Source organism: Rhinolophus hipposideros, assembly GCF_964194185.1.
Source record: "Rhinolophus hipposideros genome assembly, chromosome: 8".
Taxonomy (NCBI): Eukaryota; Metazoa; Chordata; class Mammalia; order Chiroptera; family Rhinolophidae; genus Rhinolophus; species Rhinolophus hipposideros.
The window spans coordinates 91,512,027-91,535,183 of NC_138054.1; the positions used below are offsets into that span (position 1 = coordinate 91,512,027).

Genomic DNA, 23,157 nt, shown 5'->3' on the forward strand with positions numbered 1-23,157 from the left:
GCCGCCACTGCCTAAAAGAAGGTCTTAATTATCTCTGATTTGGATCCCTCTACAGATTTCAACTTCCCTCCAAACCACTCTCTACACTGTCCACAAAGTGACTGTGTAAAATGAAAATCTGATTGAAATCTTTCATTTGATCGCTGTGACTTACGAGGGAAAAACATAAATCCAGCACGGCATGTGAGGCTTCCTGCTCTAGCTGCTGTGCGCGCGTACACACACACACACACACACACACACACCACACACCACACACCACACACACACACACACACACACACCACACACATTCTGACGTGAACTCATCTGGCTTCCTCCCCACACCCTACACCGGCCATACCTAACAACTGGAGCAAGTCGAACCGCTGCCGCCTTCTGTCCCTTCAGCAAGTAAAGTTTTCTGGCTGATTCTCTTTGCCTAGCAAACTCCCAGTCATCTTCAAAATACAGCTTCAGTGTCATTTGTGTCATTCAGTGTCATCCACCACTTACACGCCTTAAATTTCTCTTGTACATACATACTTCATAACTCCATTATATTCCTTATCATACCACACTGCAATTACTTTTCACCTGCATGACTGTGACCACCTTTTACTTACTTCCAAATGGCCAGGCTTACCCCAGGGTTTGGGACTGGCAGTCGGCACTCAAAATTGTTACTGAACAAATAGATTAACAGATACAATGCTCAATTAACAAACTGGTTTATAAAAATTATCAGAAATGTATTTCTAAATGGAAAACTATAAAGAGTGACATTTGACTCAAATTATAAAAACCTCATTATGTAACAAATGTATCTCTGAAGTGTAATAGTTCAGAGGTACTGTAAGGAATAACAATGAGGCTTTATATTATAAATTTAACCCATATAGAAACAACAGTGTGGGGGTTCCTGTTAGTTAGGAAGTTACACTGTCTCATTCAAAAAACAGGCTATTCATTAGGTTGGTGCAAAAGTAATTGCGGTTTAAAAGGTTAAAAATAACTGCACCAACCTAGTATGTTCTACACCAAAAGAAGCTAAAAGACTACGGAACTACAGGAAAATGTTTCCAGTCTTTGCATACAAATGGTACAAGACACTGTTTTTGAACTTTTGTAGAAACCTTCACATCCCCTTCCTAACTAGGGTACAACCTCGGGCCCAGGTAGGAAAGCTGCCTTATCTTTCTTTATTTGAGCAATTGCTTCCTCATTACAAAGTGAATAAAAACAGCCACAGCACACATTGAAATGAGAAGTGGCTCCTGTAGACAGAGAACAGAGAAGGGCATTTTTCAGGGTTAGATGATGAGAATGTGCTGAATTCTCAGATTATCAAAACAGATTCAACATGAATGTTTCAATGAATCTGTAAAATCTATTAGGTTGACGCAAAAGTAATTGTGGTTTAAAAGGTTAAAAATAATTGTAAAAATGGCCATTACTTTTGCACCACCTAATACTTTTAAGTACAGAAAAATCTTAGTTCAAATTTTAAAATCAGACAGGAATATAGACAGTGAAAAGTGATAGAAATACCCCACTGATTTTTAAACCTTGCTCACAGACCTGTCAGGAGACTCCGAGACTTTAACAACAAGCAGATCCCAGTCACTGCCCTCTAGCTTCCCTAGAAATGACAGCTGGGAGGTACACAGATAAAAACTGTGACAAGCAATCGCCACCCTGAAATCTGCAGATCTCAAAAAGGAGCGTTTAAATTTCCTATGTTATGTTAACATCTTCGAATCATTAGAAAGCTAGAAAACGGAGACTACAGCACACTGTGCCCCACAACTTCATACACTTCACTGCCTACCTACCGACACACCGCGAATCCATGCCTTTCGTGTGTCTGCAGTGCACATTTACAGGAGACTGCAAGATAAAGCAAACACTGTGGGACTCCCAGCCATCACAAGGAAAAGTTCTCTAACTTCCAGAAACTCCTTTCCACACCCCCTCTTCTCCCAAAGGTAACCAATAACCTGACTTGTGTACTACTTATTTCCTTGCTTTTCTTTAGAGTTTTCAACTTGTGGCAGTCTTTGTTTAAGCAACAGCTTTACTGAGAGATCATTCACTTATCACAGAGAACCTTTAGGATATTCACAGTCGTACAACCATTACTGTGATAGTTTTGACCTCTATCGATTTCGTTAAGCTGCAATTGCGCAGGATCCCCTTCTCTGACCAAGATTTATAGTCTGCTCAAGATTTAAAGGTAGAAGAGAAATCCTGCAAGTGAGTAAGAAAAAGACAGACAAGCCCAATAGCAAAACGGGCAAGAGACTGAACAGGCACTTCACAGATGGTCAGTAACCAGGGAGAGGTGCTGGGCCTCCGAGTCATCAAGAAAAGGTGAAGTCGCGCCACAGCAGGATTCCATTGTCCAGCCAAGTGACTGAATTGAAAAAGTCACTTGGGAAAAGTCACTGATGGCTTGTGCAGTTAGAGCTGGTGACAGGCACAAACCGAAGTGCCAGAGGGTCCCAGTTTATCCACATGTCCCCTCTTCCAAGACTAGCTTTGTTCCCCAACTGCTGGCCCTGCTGATCAAGAGAAGGACCACCACAGCCCCCCAAACGTCCGTCCCTTACCTACCAGTAGATGCTGGGTGGCAGAACTATGAAAGCGGTAGCTCGCAAAGGTGACAGATTTTCCCAGGTTCCTTTGTGGTCCGCCCCATCGAGCATCTGATCATGCCAGCTTTCTGGACCCTGCAGGCTGCCCAGAGGTGGCGCGTGACCTTTCTCCGACCCTCTAATTCCTCCCCTGGGCTCCATTTTTGCAGCTCTTCCCACAGTTGCATATGGTCTTCCTCCCATAATAAATAAGTCCCTAATTCCATGTACTCACAGTGCTTCTGCTCCCCCGACCAATACACACCAGCTACATCAGTTTCCCTAAAGGGTGGATTAGGTCGCTGACTGACTCTTCAAACTTTACAAAACTAGAGTCAGTCACCGTATCTTGAGAGGTCCCTCCATTCTGCTATAGAAAGCTGTATGCTGCTCATTGCTCTTTCATAACCTAGTTTACACTCCATGCCATTTCAATGAACTTTATGGAAATGTTATCTACAAACAGAAAAGAGCACAAATTTTATGTGTGTGTCTATACACATGGCATCACCCCCAGGATCAGGAAAAAGAACATCCCCGGCCCACCAAAAGCCCCGCTAGTAGACCCGCCTACTTTCCAAAGGTAACTGCTCTGGACGTCCAGCCCATAGCTGGGTTTTTCCTGTTTCTGAGCTGCTCTGACCTTGGACCCAGAACCATACGCTACGTAGGTCTGGGAGACTGGTTTCTCTCACGCCACATCACGTTTCAGAGTTACTCGTTGCCTGAATCCAGCATCAGTGCATGCCTTTCCATGGCTGTAGTTTGACATGACACGAATATGTCACTATTCATTTTTCCCTTCTGCTGCCAGTGAGCATTTGGGCTGTTTCTGGTTTTGAGGAATGTGGAGTCACACCCCGAGAACATTCCTGCACGTTTCTTTGGCAGCATGTGCACGGAGCTCTGTTGGGAACACACAGGACGGAAGTGCCGAGACCCCTGGTGTCCAGCCCCACCCAACACGAATGCCGCTGCCCGGGAAGCCCACAGTGCCCACAGCTCTGCACCTCGCCAGCCTGACACTCTCGATCCCTTCAGTCACTTGCCTGGACAATGGCAACTTGCTGTGGCGCGACTTCACCTTTTCCTGATGACTCGTGAGGTCCAGCACCTCTCCTTGGTTACTGACCATCTGTGAAGTGCCTGTTCAGTCTCTTGCCCGTTTTGCTATTGGGCTTGTCTGTCTTTTTCTTAAGTCACTTGCAGGATTTCTCAAAACACCCTGATTATAGGCCTCTGTTGGCCAGTCTCACTATGACTTGACTTTTCATTCACTTGATGATGTCTTTTGAAAAACAGAAGTTCTTTTAATTTATTCCAATGTATCAGTCTTTTACTCTGTATTTAGTTAGTGCTTTCTGTGTCTTCGTTAATATAGAGGACATGGCATAGACACACAAACCTGAAACATGCACACACACGCACAGCACACACACGCACAGCACACACACATACATACATGTAACAGTTCCAGTTCACATTTCAAAAATTACAGAAGTCGACCTGACTAAAGATTAAATTGCATTTCCAATGCAATCTCAGAAAAGAGTGAAAAGATAGAGGGCTAGGCCATTAAGACTGGCATCAATTTACAGAAATTCACAAGCAGATAACTCAGTGGTACAGATGAATAATGCAAAAAATAAAGTCCAGCAGTAAGAAAACTGAAAGTTAATGAGTGGGCTTGGAGAAAAAGAACTATTTTGGTAAAAGGTAGAAAACAAAGTGCGATTAATCTTCACTACACACTTGTGAAATATTTTAAAAATCATACTAAATTTGTTGGCATTGGGGGATGATGTCAGTGTCAGATCGTACCAGCACAGTGGGAAAATTTGGAAATTCATGACGATGGCTCTAAATTACTCTCACACTAATAAGACAATCCACAGTGAAAAAAATTATGAGACCATTAGTAGCCAGCATCTACTCTGAGAACTCCTGAGGTTTGCGCTAACCTCATGATCATTTTTCCAGATCATTCCTCTACTAAGCCAACAATATCAAGTTTTCTAACATCTGGAGTTTCTCAGGAACTGATCTTGTAAAACAGGGTGTCTTTACAAACTGAAAAAGCACTTTATCAGGAATGCTCGCTGTCACAATGTTTTGGGATTGGGTGGGAAATGGCACTGACCTCTAAGAACCTTAAGATATGGACGGAGAAGAATAGCTGATTGATGGAGACAGACTACAGGAAGAAGAAAATAATGTGTTGCAAATAGATGGCTTGCTTCATCATACTGGGCTGAAATATTTAAAAAGGAAAAAGGGATAAAGAAGGCTACAGGAAAAACAGAAACGGACCACCTCTCCCTAACAGATAGCAGACTCTGAGTGTTATCCACTGCTTATGAGATTTAATCCAAATTCAGAGTGTCAGTCAGTTCCCATGATCTGTGTTCTAATAATGTAATTGTACATTTAATAAAGCCCTCTTGTCTATTACAAATGTTCCCCTCCAGACTTCCTTTTGCTTACTTTCAACCACAATTCGTTTAATTACAATGCAGACTTCTTCTGAAAGCAGTCAACAGTAGATTTAAGGAGGTGATTCTCAATCCTGCCTGCACTTTAGAATTCCTAGGGCGCTCTTAAAAAATCCCAGTCTGGGACCCACCCCAGAGAACTCAATTTAATTGGTCGGGGTGGGGCCCAGGCCCTGGTATGTTCAAAAACCTGATTCTAACATGCAGCCAGCCACAGGTGAGAACCACCAACGTAAAAACAGAGCACTAGACTGGGAGCAGGGATGGGTTTCTCCAAGCTTCTGAGTGAGGGCTACCATACGATTTTGTACAGAAGATGACACACTCATCATGACACCCAAAACGTGCTCCCACTTATTTCTAAATACCCTTTACAGGGTCAGCCCCATTTGAGAGCCACGGGTCCAGAGAAGAAATGGACGTGGTATGAAACTAACGCCTTTCTGGGTGCATTTCCTGAGCTGCTGCACCCGCCCTTTGTCCCAGGGTCCCCAGCACTCACTGTGGTGGCTGCATCTGGAGGACGCCAGAAGCCCAGAGGCAGGCAGTTTGGCCCCACTCCCCAGTTTCAACCAGATCATCTCCACTTTTCTCTGTTTACAAATTTCTCTGTTTACAAATTTCGGTGCCCCAGAAGTTTATGCTTGAAAAAATTCGTTCAACTGCTATTAAAATTTCATCTAAGTTTTAAAATTGCCAGGCATTCCACTTCAAAAACTAGTATTCAACTGAGAAACACACAGCTCTAAACTGCAAACCTGTCCATGCCATTTCTAACCCCAGCATTTCTCACATGGTGGAAACTTGGGAAATGATCGGCAAATGAATGAAAGACAGACGAGGCAGCATGAGAAGACATCTGAGAAAGTCATTTGCTCCCCTTGTTTCACCCCACCACCTGGGAACTCATCACCATCTGGGAGACTGTAAGTTTGTTAAGAGGCAGACGCAGCGTGTCCACAGGGCACTTTGTGTGTGAGGCATTTGTATTCTTTCAAGGACACACAACTATAGATGGGTGGGGTAGAGGGTGGGGTGGGAGGGGGCTGACGACTCTAAGCCCACTGTCATGATCCTAGCCTCCCGTGGAAGTCCCTCCCAAGTGTGGATGGGACTTGTGAGTTGATTCTCAACCATCAGAACGTGGCCAAGTCATGGGACGCTGGTGAATACGCTTGTAATTACATCACATTAAACTGTAGCAGCCTTCTTGCTACAACCCCTCCCCCTTGCTGTCTTTGAGCCAAGTAGCCATGTTGGGAAGACCCAGGTAACAAGGCGCTAAATGGCCGTCTTCAGCTGATAACCAGCGAGAAACTGAGGCCCGCTGGTAAACTGGTAAACTGGTAAACAGTTTACCAGGACCTGAAAGCTGCCACAACCCCGTCAGCTAGGAAGAGGGTTCTTCTGCAATTAAGCCCTCAGACCCCGGCCCCGGCCAACAGACACCCTGGCTGCAGGTCTCCCTGAGGGGAGACCTTAAAGCAGAGGGACCAGCTCAGTCGTGCCTGGACACCACTCCCCCAAAACTACGAGACAGTAAATGTATGGTGTTTAAAGCCACCAGGCTTCTGGTAATATGGCAGCAATAGGTTATCGTGTGACAAACCATGGAAACTGCATGTTTCATGATCCTGTGGTGGGAAGAACGAAGCACAATGGAAGGCCTGGAAGAGCAGCTTGGCTGGAGCTCAGGGAAAGGGCAATGAGGGCCTGAGAGGAGGCCAGAGGCAGGCGGGGCCAGACTGAGCAGGGACGCGTCGGCTATCTTAACGTGTTTAAATGTATACTGAGAAATCAGTGGAAAGCAGAAGAAGAGCGTGAAGCTGGGGAAAACAGGATTTGATTCGCATTTTACTGTTTTAAGAAGAAAAATCTGGCTGCTGCGGGGAGAATGAACTAAAGGCGGTCCAGAGCAGAGGCAAGCAAGTCACACAGAAGGCTCTGGTGGGGCCCGGGAGAGCAGTGGTGACAGGGAACTGGAAGGACTACGGTGAAGACAGCACGGGGGGCCCATGAACTTGGAAGAGAAAAGAACTACATCTTTATTTCATTACCCTCCAACTGAAATGTACTATTTTGTTTAATTGTGAATACACACAGCAAACCTCAGCAACACAGGCACTACCAGTGACTTTGACATCTCAGCGTTTTTTTGATGCCAATTACCGACGCTAAAATATGAAGTATCATTTGTGTCTATCATTTCTTCACAGCAGTTCCAGACCCACCACGAGATCTGTAGTGTTTACAGCGTCATGTCACAAACCTGTGTTGTTAACGTTTGCATAACTGTTTCAACAGAACTGGCCTCTGTGACCCCGTATAGATGCGTTTCAATTAAGACAGGAGTCTGAGATGGCATCCACGGCATCTTCTCTGCACCGCAAAAGGACCCAAGCGACCGGTGACAGAGACAGGCAGAGGGAGACTCGGTGGCGGGAGACAAAGAAAAATGAGACAATTGCAGGGTGGCAGGTCTGGGGACAGAATCAGAGTTCAGTTAGGGATGGCTTATCGGAGAAAGCATCTCTGTGTGTGAGTGTCTGAGGAGAAGTCAGGCTAAACTTGGGACACAGACATGGGGTCTGAGCTACATGGGTCGATGAGATCACTTCAAGAGCGTGTGATGGGGCCGGCCCGGGGGCTCAGGCGGTTGGAGCTCCCTGCTCCTAACTCCGAAGGCTGCTGGTTCAATGCCCACCTGGGCCAGTGGGCTCTCAACCACAAGGTTGCCAGTTCAATTCCTGGAGTCCCACAAGGGATGGTAGGCTTTGACCCCTGCAACTAAAATTGAACACGGCACCTTGAGCTGAGCTGCCGCTGAGCTCCCGGATGGCTCAGTTGGTTGGAGTGTGGGCTCTCAACCACAAGGCTGCCGGTTCAACTCCCGCAAGGGATGGTGGGCTGTGCCCCCTGCAACTAGTAACGGCAACTGGACCTGGAGCTGAGCTGCGCCCTCCACAACTAAGACTGAAAGGACAACAACTTGACTTGGAAAAAAGTCCTGGAAGTACACACTGTTCCCCAATAAAGTCCTGTTCCCCTTCCCCAATAAAATCTTTTAAAAAAAAAGAGTGTGTCTTGTGTGAAAAGCGACACTGCGGGACGCAAGCCCTGAGGAACTGCAGCCTTGAAAGGCTGGACTGAGAATGAAGGTCTGATTGAGAGGAGGTGCCCCAGAGTAGGAGGAACGCCCTGAAGACGGCAGTATCACCAAGAAGAGTGTCCCAGGTCCAAGGGGCAATTATGCTGAAAACTGTTAAGAGGCGACAGAGTGTCCACTGGGTTTGGCAATTGGTCTAATGTTGAAAAAGGTGGCATGAGAAAACTGAAGAGTAACTGGAAAGTGCGAAAGTAGAGGAAACATGTGGATTATTTCTTGAGAAGTTTTGATGTTGAAGATTTTAAAAACGGAGCTATTGATGGTGAGGGAGGGTGGTTGTTTTCTGCTCGAGATGTAGCCAGAGGACCTGTGTTCGTTAATCGGAATGAAGTGGGAGGAACGGAGGGGTTCTGATGCAGGCGAACCCAAGACGACTGCGGACTGCAGACCTGAGCGCAGCGCGGGGTCGGGATCCAGCTCCTGTGAACAGACGGGCCTTGGAGACAAGCAGGGAAGACATGCTCACACTCAGCGTGGGGAGAGCTGAAGCGCCCGTGGGCTTCCCTTCTCCACGTGACGTGAGCTCAGCGGCTCAGAGGCAGGGTGGTGCTGGTGGTAAAGGGGGTGGTCTAGCACGGAAGATGCAGGAAGGACAGCGAGGTCCCAGAGTCAGGACAGGCCGGGTGAGTACAGAATCTTAGAAAACTGCCCACTCGAGGCTAGCGATCAAGAATTTACAGAGAGGGAGCGGCCGGATGGCTCAGTTGGTTAGAGGGCGAGCTCTGAACAACAGGGTTGCTGGTTCGATTCCCACAGGGGCCAGTGAGCTGCGCCCTCCATAACTAGATTGAAAACAACGAGCTGCCGCTGAGCTGCCCGAGGGGCGGCCGAATGGCTCTCAGTTGGTTAGAGCGCGAGCTCTCAACAACAAGGTTGCCGGTTCAATTCCTGCATGGGACGGTGGGCTGCGCCCCCTGCAACTAAAGATTGGAAATGGTGACTGGACTTGGAGCTGAGCTGCGCCCTCCACAACTAGACTGGAGGACAAGGACTTGGAGCTGATGGGCCCTGGAGAAACACACAGTTCCCCAATAAAAAATTTAAAAAAAAAAATTGGCATCATATTAGGTGAAACAAGTGACATTTAAAAAAAAAAAAAGAATTTACAGAGAGATACATGTCTGTTATCTTGTTTTTCTCCCGCAGCACTGGGCTGTGTGGGTGTGAGCATGAAAAGCCAAGAGATGGGGTTCACCCAGGATTGCATTTGTCAGCTGGGTATGACAGGAGGAGAGAAGGGCAAGGGAGTCCACATATTTGGAAGGGAGCGCTCATGTACTGGGAACTCTGGCATTTAAGCTGGTTAAAAAGAACAGAAAAGAGGATCTCCTGCAGACGCAGGTTCAGTGAAGACCTCGCTAAGGAAGGGCACGAGCAGTCATTCGGTAATTAGCTATAGAAGTGCGGGGTAATCGTGGGTCAGGAGCAGGGCTCTGCCAACAGCTGGAAACACTGGTCAGCTCCAGCAGGTGGCCACAGTAATGAGGTCAACTGAGGGTCCAACAGCTGGTTAGAGTCCCTGGGAGCCCCAGGAGAGAGTGGACCGCGAACACTGGATGCCTTACCTCCGAGGGGTAAGAGTCGTGCGATGGGCATCCAGAATGCAAGCTCCACGGGGCGGGGATTTGTCTGGTTCACCCTGTCTTGCCCAGAATCTAGTGTTCAATAACTACTGTTGAGTATGAATGCTATTAAAACGTAATGAAGTACAGAGAGGAAGTGAGGCAGGAAAGGACTGCAGTTCTCTGTGCCACGTACAGGATGCAGTCTCCACCAGGGCACTGAGTCGTGGCCAGACCACAGCGGGTTGGCTATTCTATGCTGACTTCAGCATGGTTGGCCAGTGAGGGCATCCAACGTGACGCTGACAGTGGTCTGCCCACTGACCCGGGGCAAGAAGAAGACTCATCGGTGGGTTCTGCTGCTTGTTTCAAAGTAACCGTGTGAATTCTTTCTTCAGACATCTCCGCCTCTGTAAACTACTGCTTGCTTTCACTCTAGCTTCTTCATTCAGGTAACCTATCCCAGTAGACGCCATCCTCACGCCCCTCACTTAGAGGTCTCCCCTGAACCTCTGTGCTACGTCAGGGCTCCCATTTCACTCTCTTAGAGCTCTACTCGGCGCTTCTCGTGTGTAACTCGTGCCACATTTACTTTCCATCAAGAACCATTAATATTTACCGCCCCACATCCTCACCTCATTGGCTTTTCAATCTACTCCAAACGGACCTCTGCACCCAACTCTCTGCAGAAACCGTTCATCATGGTTACTAAGAGCCTACAGGTGCCCAAATCCAAGGGTGAAGTCTCCATCCTCAATGTACTCAACTTCTCAGCAACCTCTGATTATTCCCTCTGCAGTAGGAAGAACAGCGCCCCCGCACCAAAGTTATCTCCACCCTAATAAGGATTTACATGTACTGGCATCATCTCTTACCAAGACCACCAAGTACTGCAACAGCCTCCTGACTGGCCTCTCTGCTTTCCCTATCAGTTACAGAGCAACCAGGGAAAGGCCTTGAAAATTCAAAATCCCTATCATGTCACTCACTTCCTGACAGCTCATCCTCCACAGACTTCCTATTACTCTTAAGCTGAGATTCCAAGTCTTTACGCCTGCAAGGCACTTCGGGATCTAGCCCCTGCCCGCCTTACCTAGCTCCGTGATTAATTACTGTTCCTCAATCCAAGTGCATTCCTGCCTCAGGGCCTTTGCACTTGCTATTCCCTCTGCCGAAAAGTTCCTCCCCCTAGGCCCTCCAGTGGCTAGCCCCCTTTTATCATCTGGACCTCAGCTCAGATGCCACTTCCTAAGAAAGGCCTTCTACAACCAGCCCACCTAAAGTACTCACACCTCAGTACCTTGTTCTATTTTCTTCTCGGAACTCTGAAGTTCTTACCTACTTGTTTGCTTGTGTGTTGTCCTTCCTTCCGAAGTATCAGCTCCATGAGAACAAGAACTTGTCTGTTTGGTATCCTCATAACCCTCAACCTGTGCCTGGCACATATCAGACCCTCAAAATTACTGCTAAATGCTGAACTGCCGGCATGAAATTCACTGCACAACCAATATGGAGTCAACAAACAAGATGCTATGGGTCACTGTCAAAAAAGGCCAAAGACATACACAGCGTATTGAGAGAAAAGCCGGATTACAGAACTCCATGCACAGTACACCTATTCTGAGTCCATGAATAAATAAAAGACAGGGCCACATCAGCACAGAAAATTGTCTCAAGAGACAACTACCAAAACAGTCAGCTGTTCCTTGCTGAGGATAGGCTTTGGGGTGACTCGGCCATCTTTCTCCCTGTGCTGTACTGAGTGAACTGGGGGGCTGGGGGTTCTCCCTCTCCCCGGCTTCCCGTCTCCACACCAGGGCCCCTCCCCAGAGGACACTCTTGGCTGCCTGCCTCCCCCACTCCCACCATACACAGGACTGACCTACCTGACAGCTGAGTTTGAGATCAACAACGGAGTGTGCTTGGTTTAGGAACCTGGGCGCATGCGGGGAGACACAGTTTGCCCCTCTCCTCCACACCGCAAGGACTCCACACCCAATGACTGGCCCGCCAAGCCGGGCTGTGTGACTCAGAGACAAAGTATCAGCAGCCACTTGAGTAGCAGTTATCACTTGAGTAGCAGACCTAAATGATACCTGCTGCTCAGTCCCTTACTCGGTCATTCAGTGAACAGTCACCGAGTGCCCGCCACGTGCCAGGTACTGTTCTAAGCTCCCAGGATCCATCAGCAAACAGAGCAGATGTGGACTCCTGTCCACCTTGACCTTCCAATCTAGCGGGGCAACCACACAACACACTGGAAAAAGAAGGGAATCACACAGTACATCAGATGATGATAAATGCTAATTCCCAAACTCGTAGGTCTCACTAGCCTCATTTATGAAACAAAAAATACATAATCATCACAGCAGGTTCTCTGAATTGCTTGAGGAATGGATTGTTAAAAATTACTGAAAAATGCCGAAATATAAAAATTTTGATTAATAATAATTAAAGCATTTAACAAAAGTGATTCTTAAAACAATCAGAGTCAGGAAGTCTAAGTTTTGTTCAACAGTGCAAACACAAAATAAAATTTTACCATACACATTAACAATTGTCTTCTGATGCCGGGAAGAGCGGTAATGTCGCTACATAGTTTAAAGACACGTCAGGAAAATGCGAAATGACTAGATTCTGACCTCAATTTTATAGATCCTGCTTAATTTCAAGCCATTTTAATGTATCCTTTCTCAGAAATGGAAAGCAGATGGTATTTTCCATTTTTTTCCAACTCTTCCTTAATTTTTAAAAAGGTAAATATAGTTAAGTGTTTTTTTTTCCCCTTCTCTCTGAAAAGCAGCCTTTTGTAGCCCTTCTAAATCAGAACCCCAGCTTCCAACAAGACAGGCTCCCTCCTGGGCAGCTTCTCTGATAGCTCCTGCCCCACAAAGAACACCTCGGACTGGCCTCTGTGTCGGGACTTCCCCCATCCCTGCAGTGTTACCCACACTTCAGGCATGGGCCACACATTCAACGAACATCTCTCCTTTTTCAAAAGACTTGGGTCTCTGAAAACTCCTGGAACTAATAAGCAATTATAGGTGGTTAATACACAAAAGTGTATTGTCATCCTATATACCATTAATGAACAAGTAGAATTTGAATTTTTAAATACTCTTTACATTAGTACCTCCCCTACCAAAAATGAAATGATTAGATATTAAATCTCACAAAATATGTCCATGATGAAAACTACAAAACTGATGAAGGAAATCAAATAACTCAATATACAGAGAGACAACCCATTTTCCTGGATAGGAAGACTCGAGATGGCCAAGATGTTGGTCCTTCTCAATTTGGTCTATGGATTCAACACAATCCCAATCAAAATCCCAGCAAGTTGTTTTGTGGGTATCAACAAACTGACTGTCAAGTTTGCATGAAGAGGCAAAAGACCCAGAACAGCCAACTCAATATTGAAGAAGAACCGAGTCAGAGGACTGACACTACCCGACTCCGAGACTTACTACAAAGCTACAGTAACCAGGACAGGGTGGTACTGGTGAAGGAACAGACAGGTCCATCAGTGGAAGAGAACAGAGAGCCCAGAAACAGACCCACATAAATACAGTCAACTGATCTTTGATGAAGGCGCAAAGGTAACACAATGGAGTCTCTTCAACAAATGGAACAACTGGACATCCACAGGCAAAACAATGAGTCTAGACACAGACCTTACATCCTTCACCAAAATCACCTCAAAATAAATCACAGACCTACATGTAAAATGGAAAACTATAAAACTCCTAGAAAATAACAGAAGAAATCCTTGATGACCTTGAGTGACACTCGTAGTGTCACTTAAGTTGTTCTTGGACTAATGACAAGACCAAAGGCACGATCCATGGAAGAAAGAATTGATAAGCTAGACTTAATTAAAATTAAAAATTTCTGCTCTGTGAAAGACAGTATCAAGAGCATGACAAGACAAGCCACAGACTGGGAGAAAATATTTGCAAAAGACACATCTCATAAAGGGCTGTTATCCAAGATATACAAAGAACCCTTAAAACTCAAAGCTGAGACTGCAGTCAAGTGAGGTTAATTAGAATATCCTTCCAGGAAGCTGGGATTCTTCCTCTGGGTGGGTTTCACTGGAACTTGGTAGAAATGCACATTCTCAGACTTCACCCCAGGCCCACTGGAGCAGAGGTTCTGGGGTGGAGCCCAGCGATCTGGGTTTTAACAAGCCGTCCAGGGGCCAGTTCACCTTGAAAACCACTACGCCAAGGAACGCCAGCCTTCGTGTACTCATTCTTCCCTTGTCCATCTCGCTGACCCATCAGCAGGGCTCAGCATGTCCTGCGGGAAAGTCACCACCACAGAAGTTTCCCACCAGCAGGGAAAAGAGCAGGGTCTTTTAGCTCCACGTAGCCCATCGATAAAGAGTCCGGAGAGTGTACAGTGTGAATGCATCTGAAAACTCTACTCAAGCTCTCTTCATCCAACTTAGAAAAGGGCTCAAACTGGATCCTCATTTACACTTTCTTAAACATTTTCTTAAAACAATCTCAGGAAATGTCACTATATGGCAAGACCTGGGCAAAAGAACACTCTATTCACAGTTCACCTCCAGTGCTAGACAGGTACAGAGACTTGGAGAAGGTACCAAAGAAGAACCTGGAGCCCCTGACTTAGAGCCCCCAAGAGAGCCAACTCCACCAAGTCCAGAGGGACCAAACACCCCTAGCCTCTGGGTGATGAAAACGTTGTGGAATTAGATGGTGGTGATGGTCTCCCAACTTTGTGTACGTACTAAAGACCACTAGATTGTACACTTCAAATGTATAAATAAAAGGATGATTAACAGTAAAAAAAATAAAGTCCCAAGATAGACCGAAGCCTCCCTGCAGGTCCTGCACTCCCAAATAATCCCAAAAGCCACCATGACCTAGCCACAACTGGAGAATGGGCTGAAGGCAAATCATCAGAGGTCTCTTAGCACAACCATCAAAGACTCAAAAGAGGCCAGCCAGGTGTCTTACCTAACGCTCAGCTGTCTGGTGGCAGAGCCAAGACTACACCTGTTTCTGACAGCCAGTTCTGTATCCTTTCCAAGGTATCAGTGATCCTTGGGTTCACTAAGGAAGTCTGAATTTCCCATTTTAATTTATAATCTGAAAAAGTAAAACCTCTAACAAATATAGGCTAACATACAAGTTCACTGCTCAAATGTGTGATCTGTGATTACAACTACCTGGGTACTCAGTAGTGTCACTTAAGTTGTTCTTGGACTAATGACAAAACCCAGAAGTGAACTTAAAACTAAATGATATATTTGTGCCAAGGCCTAACAGCAGACTTCGAGAAATGCTTGCTGAGCAAAAAACCGGTTTCTGAATAGTTCAGTGGGGGAGGGGGGTGGATAATTGCAGGTCTCATCACAGTGCCCCATGCCAAATTCAAAAGACCCTGCCTGCGAACAGTCACTATTATGTTCATGTTGTAAGAGACAATTTAGTTTGGACAAAATATCATCCATTGGGCCAGCCCGGTGGCTCAGGCGGTTGGAGCTCTGTGCTCCTAACTCCGAAGGCTGTCGGTTTCATTCCCTTATGGGCCAGTAGGCTCTCAACCACAAGGTTGCCGGTTCAACGCCTCCAAATCGCGCAAGGGATGGTGGGCAGCGCCCCCTGCAACTAAAATTGAACACAGAACCTTGAGTTGAGCTGCCGCTGAGCTCCCCGATGGTTCAGTTAGTTGGAGCGCATCCTCTCTCAACCACAAGGTTGCTGGTTCGACTCCCACAAGGGATGGTGGGCTGCGCCCCCTGCAACTAGCAAAGGCAACTGGACCTGGAGCTGAGCTGCGCCCTCCACAACTAAGATTGAAAGAACAACAACTTGACTTGGGAAAAAAGTCCTGGAAGTACACACTGTACCCCAATAAAGTCCTGTTCCCCTTCCCCAATAAAATCTTTCAAAAAAAATAAAAAATAAACTTCAAAAAAAAATGTATCATCCATTACATTTAATTTGTTAATATAGATTTTATTAGTTTTGTGGTTTCTTTTTATGTAATGTATGCATCTATTTGAGTTTTATATTTACAGAAGAACTCCAAGAATTAAGAAATTTATACTGAGTGTTTTGTGTTTTTACGTATTTCATCCATTCCACAAATATTTACTGAACACTCACTATGGGCCAAGTATTCTTCTAAGCGCTACATTTTGAAGTATTATAATGTTATATACAAAAGTATAAAATTTTATAAAGTATTATAAACTTATATGTATATTAAAAGTAATATATAAAAAGTTTAGGTCACAACTGAGGTGGGTCCACAGGAACCTTCTGCCTTTGAAGGAAAAGTTCTTTAGCATCTGATTCAAATTTTATGAAGATTACTCTACTCTCTGCAGGTAAGACTTGCTTCTCTCCCCATTCCACAGAGCCAAACCTGCCCATACTGCTCCATCCTCACCTGTCCTTGCCTCACTGATGTGGAAAGATATTCCGCCCCCAGCACTCCAATACACCCAACCTACCCCTGCCACTACCGTGCTGAACTGAAACAGGCGGTCTGATAATCGGGCACGCGCTCACTTGGATTGTGGTAGCCATTTAGCTCGCTTAGGTTAAACAGAAGAATTCCAGGGAACCCCACTGCTACACAATTATCACGTTTAATTAGAAATTTGGTACCATAAACTACATTCAAAAATCAAAGGGTGTCACACTTCCAACTTGCTCTGTGTTCATATCTGCATTTTCCTACTTGCAATTCAGCCAGAAGAGCCCTGCCTGGACTGGGAATAATCTGGACCATTCCAACCGTGGGCACTGCCAAAAGCTAACCACAGCCCGACCTCAGGGTCAGCAACTACTGACTGAGTCAGGTAGGCCGCAATCTGTCTCTCACCTTCATAATCAAGAGTGTAACAGGCATTTCAGTTCAGCTCACATTTTGGGAGTTTGATCCCCCAAAAATGTGGGTCTACACTGCAAAAAGAAAACATACAAATACAGCAGGAAAACCAACCGTTGAAAAATTACAACCCTAAACCTTTATAACCAACCGTTATAAATATATAACGAGAAAATTTTTAATTACAAAAACACTCAAAAATATGCCTACCCAAAAAAATATGATTAAAGAAACTTTTAAAAGGTGGCTTCTCATTAAAATAACTGAAATGAAATATAACATCATAATTCTCAGTCTTAAAAGTCCATTTTCCTTACCTGAATATCAAAAATTGGAAAATAAAAAGTATTCGGGACTTAAAACGGTAATTCTCTCCCTATAAAAAGCATTACAGTCTGGGGGCCTTTCTTCTTCGGGTTCTGCGGTGTGGCTGCAAACGGAACAGTCTGTACCGGCCCTGCTCTCAACACAGACACTTTTACCATTAAAACAGCACACTTAATACGAAAATCTCCGAAGCTGCCACCAGCTGAAAACCTTTGATGCAGCTTTAAGATCAGTACAAACTAGATTTCTATTTTGTTTGCTTACTCTAGAGGAACTTTTTATTGGATGAAAAACAAACAAATGAAGGAGCATTAACAGCTCAGAAACAGTAGCACACGTGTAAGGAAGGAGCTGATCTGAAAGCGTTTAAGGAGCATATTTGCATCACCAACGGTCCATGCTGCTCCCTTCGTGTGCCTTTGGAAGAACACAGTGGTAGCCCCAACCTGCGGACTGCACAACGGAGTGCTATTTTAAGTCAAGCAGCTAATTAATGACTAAACAGAAGAAATTTCAGTCCCCACAACATACATGGAGTAGTAATATGTGTAATTATGAAGTCATTTGCACAATCAGAAAGTTGCATTAGCATAATTATTTCTGGCTCTGGGCCTTAAAAATATTAACTTAAAATGCAGAAACCCTGTAATAGTTCACCTAATGAAGATGTGAATACCAAACTGATTATGAAATATGAAATAAGAGTCGGTTCTTTGACAAATGTGCTCTGTGTTTAATACATTCTTTCTCTCTGGATATAAAAATTAAGCCTAACCCTCCAGTTACCCAGAGGTACATACAAAATTTCTACTTTTAATATATCTTCTTCATTATCCAGAGCCCATATATTAATATTCATTATTAAGACTCGAAACTACTTCCCTAAGAAACAAGTGTTTGCTATTAAAAAATAAAAAAATCTTCATGCAAAAATACATTAAGTGCCCCAATAAATAAATTTAAATTAAAAAAAAATACATTAAGTGTATGTGTAATACTTGAAAATGCAAATAAACAAAGAAGCCAAACAATTCTATAAAACAAAAGGATTCGAAATCACTAAAATAGCTCCAAGATCTTGGGAAAGTCTGTTTGAAATCATTCTTTGGGACAGAAGAGTAGAGAGTCAAGGCTCCAAAATCAGGCTGTCGGCTGATTCCACCACTCAAATTTCCTCATCTGTAGTATGAGGATAATGACATAACGTGCCTCACAGAAGTAATCCAAGAAGTAAATGTGATTGCTCACGTAGAGTACCCCAGAGTGCCTAGCATACAACCGGATGTCCAATAAATGTCGGCCACCATAATTACTGTCAGCACCATCATCATTTCCTTTAAAGTCTTCAGAACCTGGGGGAAGGGTGTGTGTGGTGGAGAAAGCATATTCTAAAATTGATTTGTTTTTAGTATGTTTATTTTGCAATTGCAAATAGCATTCAAGAAGGGCAGGAGATCTTACCTATTCCAATGGGTTAGAAAAAGTTGAAAGTAGCTGAACTAGGCCCCACGATCAGCTTCACCACATATTAGCATAAGAATCCAAAATACTAATCCTATATTAACTCTTTTTAATCCAAAACTAAATCATAGGATAGCTTTGCCAAGTAGAGTAATGTGGCCATGGGGCTTTGATTAAAAGCCGAGACAACACACAACAGAACGAATATTCCTAAGAATTAATAAGCAACATGGAAGAAATTAAGCTCAGAGCGACAGGCCCTATCAAGTGTGCTATCTTGACCAAATTACCCACTTTTTACCAACGCTCTCTCATCTGTAAAAGGAAAGAGTACACATCTTTTAATACTGTTGTAAGGCTTAGAAATAATTACATCCAGTGCCCAGTGCCCAGCAAAGGACGGTGCTCCGTAAATGGCAGCAGCTGATCGGGCACAATGACACTCTCCCTCTCTCAACATACACACACAGCGTCAACATTGGGTTTTCTCAAATAATCACAAACACTATAACACAGGTCTGAGTAAAAGAATTTCTCCAAAGTACCCAGGAGTCACATTATACCCAGGAATCCAACTGCACACACAAGGCAGAGAGCGAGCGAGAGAGAGAACCTGGGACACGGACAGAGATGACAGTTGACATCGAACAAGCAACCCCATCGAGAACAAGTGCTGTGCAGAGTGAGACGGAAAACACGAGTCAGCTGTGCTCTCCACTGCTCTTGTGCCCACATGCCTCTCAGTGACAGCGCCTCGTCCCAATGACAGAGAGCTCCAGAAACGTCCTTTTGTACAATAAGGCTCCTGAACACAAGCGACCACTCCGAGTGGTCCCCCACCAAAACGGCCATCTATCCAGCTGCAGAGGGACAGTGGGCCCTTAATGACGGCAGTATGGCTACACTTTAAGAGCAACTCAAGGGGTTTCCTGGGCGATCCCGACTACAGGTGCTCTGCCCCCCCACAGGACCACCAAGGCCTGTGACAGAAAGTCCACCAGGGTGGGTTTCCTTCAGGATTTAGTGACAACATGGATGGCAGGCTGAAGAACGTGGCAAAATGACAATGCCCAGCTAGACTGGAGAAGGAGGCACTTTAATCTGAGTACTGGTGGTTTGTTTCTCCGCTATCCAAGCCAATTTAAAAAAATGACAGTTACCATCACCACAAACACTACAGAATTAACAACTAATAATCTGAGTCTTGTGCTGTCACTCTAAGATTCCCCTATTTTTCCGAAAGCCAAAAATAAACACGACAAAAAGCCAATGTCCTCTACCCAGAAATATGGGCCAACCCTCCAATTCAGTTCCCTCCAATGAGGGTTCCTCAGCGTGGAGCTGCCAAATCACTAAGCACACAGGGGAGGGCCACCAGAGAGAGGGAGTCGCAGGCCTGCCTCGTGCCCTCCAGGACACACTCCTCACCTGGGTCCCAGGTGCACAACAACGCACCTTCCTCGGACCCCAGCTTCACCAGTCATGGTCAGACAGGGGTGCAGTTTCCTCTCTTTGGACTTGGGGACTTGAGCAATAGGTGGTCTAAGCGAGTGGTTCCCGCCGGGCTGTGTGTACTGGGGTCCTGGGAGAAAATACACCACAACTTCTGTTTTCCTTTTCATCTCATCCTCTATAAATATTCTTTACTGGGTGGTTTACAATGCAGCTAAAACGTGAAAGTGGAACATGTAAATAATTTAGAGGTAAATAAAATGGGAAAGTTGAAGGCCTGTGCTCAAAAGCTCCAAACCAAAAAAGTTTTGAAACCAATCATCTAAATAATCTACCAAATAAATTTCTGACACTGTTACTTCCAGATTTGTAAGATTCTTAAGACCACTGATTTTAACTGATTCAGCCATTGCCGGTTTCCAATATAACTTCAAATCATAATTAAAATAAATTGCCAATTTCATATAACATATAATCTTGAAAAAAGTACATACCTATTATGTGTTTTGTTACATTTATAAGTATACTAGAGCTAATATGTAATACTATGGTATCAAACCCAGGTTTCAGGGAATACAGAGAAACATACCGAGTTTTTAAATAATTCATGACCTCATTGTGACCTCCTGAATGGCTCTCAAATTACACTATTTGCTAACAGACTAACAATTCATGATTAAGACTAATTTTCAGCATATTTACTTTGTTTTCATGTCTAAAATGTTTGAAATAGTTTAAAACAAAAGGTCTCTAAGCTAGCTAATATTTGACAAGCAAAAGCATTCTGTCTGAAGGGAGAATATAATTTATGCAAGTAATCAAAATATACATACCTTAAGAGAAATTCAAATTTGAGCTAAGGTAACAAAGCTATGAGGTTCTAGTATTTGAATCTGTAAACTGAGGGTAAGTAAAGAGATTTTCATCCATATAACCTCTTCCAACTCAAAACAAAAGCCTTCTAAATCAAGAAGTTAGAGCAAAACAATCTTAAAAAAATAAGGATAAATTTGCAGCACTGTTTTTTCTTTGTGTCTTTTAACAAACTGAGTGCCAAGACACAGGGTAAGGTATTGTATTTAACTAAACTTGGAAGTAAATGTTGAAGCAGCAACACAAATTGATTTAGACCAACTATGCAAAACCAGTAACCGCAAGCCATTTGAATTAAAGTAATATAATGCCCAAAGTGATTTTCCTATTACACACTAAACGTGTATTACCCTAAATTCAAATATTCAGATTTCAAAATAAGAAAAACAACAAAGCAATCCACCCCTAGTGTTATGACTCCCAGATTAAGATTTACCAAAAATAAAAATAGAAAACTATCATACAACCATCCATAAAAGTTTACTCATTCTACTTCATCAAATTCATCTACTTCATCAACCTTCTAATTAGATGCTAAATATACACTCTACTACACAGCCTTCATTCTTAAAAATATTCCTATCATTATAGCAAACTAGTTAATTCTCCATGCAAACTTTCTCCATCAGAGAGAACTAAGAGCTGCGCGAGTAAGAAGCCTGCCCTCCCCAATTCTACAGAAACTTCACCCTTCAAGACACTACACATTCTGTGGGCACTGGGGCTGTCTCTTTACTAATTCATGACAACATAGGTACTAACGTTTAAAGGAGATGCAGGCAGAATTACCCACCAAGTGCAAGATGCCAAAATGCAAGAAAACGCAGATACAGGAACTCATGCTCCCTTAGTAAGTCAGTCAGCGTGCACATTTTATAGTTTTCAACGCAAGCCAAGCAGATCAGAGAGAGTTCAAGAAACATGTTGGTTTCTGTCAAATCCAAATTCAATATTCTTCTCATTTACAACTTCCTAGTGCAACATTTTGAATTTAAAGCTAATATAAAGTAGTATTGTGCAAAATGACCTAAGAAGTTTGCCCTTCCAGAAATTACACCCCTAAGAATAGAAATGTCTCTACCTCATTAGTGTTCCAGCGGTGCCTCTCTTTGGGTAAACTTGAACATTTCGGCAGACATTCAAGCAGCTTTTTCGGTAAAAAGATTTTTACATGACTACTATTGCTGTTCCCATGATCATCTATAAAGAAGAAAACAATAGGTTCAGAGAAAATAATGGAGCAAACCTCCTGTTAAGTATACTGGCGAGGGCAGAAATGGCAGCTCAGTTAGTCAGTCGCCGGGAGACAGAGCACCATTCCTTAGTGAACAATACTCTTTAAACCCTCATCGGAGAGATGGCGGCATGATGGGCAAGAGGCTCGAACAGGAGACCGAGCTTCTGCTCCATACAAGCAAGTGGGCAGGAGTACCCCAGCGGCTGCCCATAACCAGAACGTTACTTTTAAAGGTTCTTTCACCAGGTTTCCAGGAAGCAAATCAAAATTGCAAAATGATTTAACCTTACAAAACCCAGAAATCTTCTATTAACCAGTTGGAAAAGTTTTAAGTTTTTTGGGAAAAAGACTTGTAATAAAATAGGACTATTTTATTCATAAACTACTACTAATTCATCCCCTAGAATGCAAATAAGACTTTTCCTTTCAAAAGCAAATTACAAATCTTATAAGGAATTCAAACCTGCACTTAGTTAGCTACATAACACAGAGGCTGGCCTTTCTAGCCTAAGTCTAAAAATATAGCATTTTAATTAACTTGATTTACATATCCATACTTATATTGTTAATGTATTTCATCAAAATGTAGCTCTTCTAAATTGGAGAAAGACAAGTCCATTACTTCCAGACTAGATGGTATGTCTCACTACCCGATAACTGGTCTCCCTGATACTTTCTAGAAGAGATCATTTCCTTTACGTATTACTTCATTTGTTTACTTGAATTATCACTTCCTGTTTCATTCCTGTAACAAAATCTCTTTGCCTAGCTCAAAATTTCTTGCCATTCTGGCCCAGTTAGGTCAACGTTTCAAATTACCCACACCAATTTTTTTAATGCTAACTGGAGGCCCCAATATCCAAAGGGCGCACTGCATAACCAGCTACTAGGGAGCAACACATTAAATCCTAAAGACTGAATTTGCTCCAGCAAGTTACAGTTGAAATAACTTATTCTGATATTAATAAGGTGTATGTAATAAAAACACTGAACTCCATTCCAAATTAAGAGTCCAGGATTCTGGCTCAGTTCTGCTCCTTTCGAAGTGTGTGACCTTGGGTAAGTTACTTAATATTTTCAGTTTGCCCAGATCAAGGAG

The 23,157-nt window shown here is 43.9% G+C and overlaps 1 protein-coding gene across 17 annotated transcripts in view; it reads right to left on the bottom strand.

Annotated features, from left to right (window-relative positions):
* CAMTA1 (calmodulin binding transcription activator 1) overlaps nt 1-23,157 on the bottom strand; it is an 807,730-nt gene that overhangs the window by 753,338 nt on the left and 31,235 nt on the right. For 16 of the 17 annotated variants that reach the window (XM_081054811.1, XM_081054796.1, XM_081054795.1 and 13 more), the window contains one exon: nt 21,903-22,021. The exons of the other annotated variant lie outside the window; for it this stretch is intronic. In XM_081054811.1, the coding sequence (XP_080910937.1) occupies nt 21,903-22,021 (119 nt within the window). The remainder of the gene's footprint in view (nt 1-21,902; nt 22,022-23,157) is intronic. 17 annotated transcript variants of the gene reach the window in all.